At 31.4% G+C, this 988-nt stretch overlaps 1 protein-coding gene across 1 annotated transcript in view; it reads right to left on the bottom strand.

Annotated features, from left to right (window-relative positions):
- Positions 1–582, bottom strand: part of LOC106477224 (urocanate hydratase-like) — a gene marked incomplete at its 5' end in the record, with an annotated part of 7,199 nt that extends 6,617 nt beyond the window's left edge. The window contains one exon of the mRNA XM_013937816.2: positions 494–582. Within this exon, the coding sequence (XP_013793270.2) occupies positions 494–582 (89 nt within the window). The remainder of the gene's footprint in view (positions 1–493) is intronic.
- Between the last annotated feature and the right edge of the window lie 406 nt (positions 583–988).

The raw sequence follows: 988 nt of genomic DNA, 5'->3' as shown, positions 1-988 counted from the left end.
CATGTGGTGTAAACTGTTTGTTTTGAGAAACACATGGTCCAAACTTATCACTAAGCACACCATGTGGTGTAAACTGTTTGTTTTGAGAAACACATGGTCCAAACTTATCATTTACCACAGCATGTGGTGTAAACTTTCCACTTATCCCAGCATGTGGTACATGTTACAGTAGTCTGAACCTCTGATTTCAGAGTAAATGTATTTCATGTTTCTTAGCAAGAAAACAACAAACTAATTATTGATGCAGAACAGTTTCTTTCAAAAATCTAAAAATAATGTAACATAAATAAATATATACAAGATCATATAAATCAACTGAAAGATAACTTTCTTGTGCAACTTGTGTCAGAAAAATTAATTGTAACTTATATAGTTTTCATTAATTAAAATGTTTAAAAGACCTAACAGGGAATGCATTAATGAATATCTTAATATTTTTTTTAAAAAAAGATAAAAGAAAAGAAGACTGTGAAGAAATATATGAAATAATTACCGAATCCTTCGAGTTAATTTATCAATGTCATCCTCAACTTCAACAACCCAGCCTTGCTTATATCGTTTTTCGAGAGCTTCGCGGCTCACCTAAGATGTAAAACATGTTATTACATTGGCAAACTAGATAATTCACTTGTCAAAACTTTCAACAATATTCTCTGCATTCTAAATCAAGGATAAAATTCATTATTAATAAAACTACAGAGAAAGTGCCATAGAAAGTGCCACCATAAGAATACTGTTATTTTGGGGAAATATTAGCAAAAAGAAGACAAGCAGAAGTTTCTAGAAGAATAATGTTACTTGTAAGAAATATTATTTGTGGAAAATGTTAAGAAACAAAAGACAAGGACAAGTTGCTAGAAGGATTTGTCCATTTGTTTGTTTCTGAACAAAGCCACATTGAGCTATCTTTTCTGTCCACTGAAGGGAATTGAACCCCAGATTTTAGGGATTGAAGTCTGTAAACTTACTGTTGTTCCACCATAGGATG

The sequence above is a fragment of the Limulus polyphemus genome, unplaced genomic scaffold, assembly GCF_000517525.1.
Source record: "Limulus polyphemus unplaced genomic scaffold, Limulus_polyphemus-2.1.2 Scaffold13467, whole genome shotgun sequence".
NCBI classification, from domain to species: Eukaryota; Metazoa; Arthropoda; class Merostomata; order Xiphosura; family Limulidae; genus Limulus; species Limulus polyphemus.
Note: the sequence above shows the minus strand (reverse complement) of the source record. Positions and strands in the feature narration are given on the sequence as shown.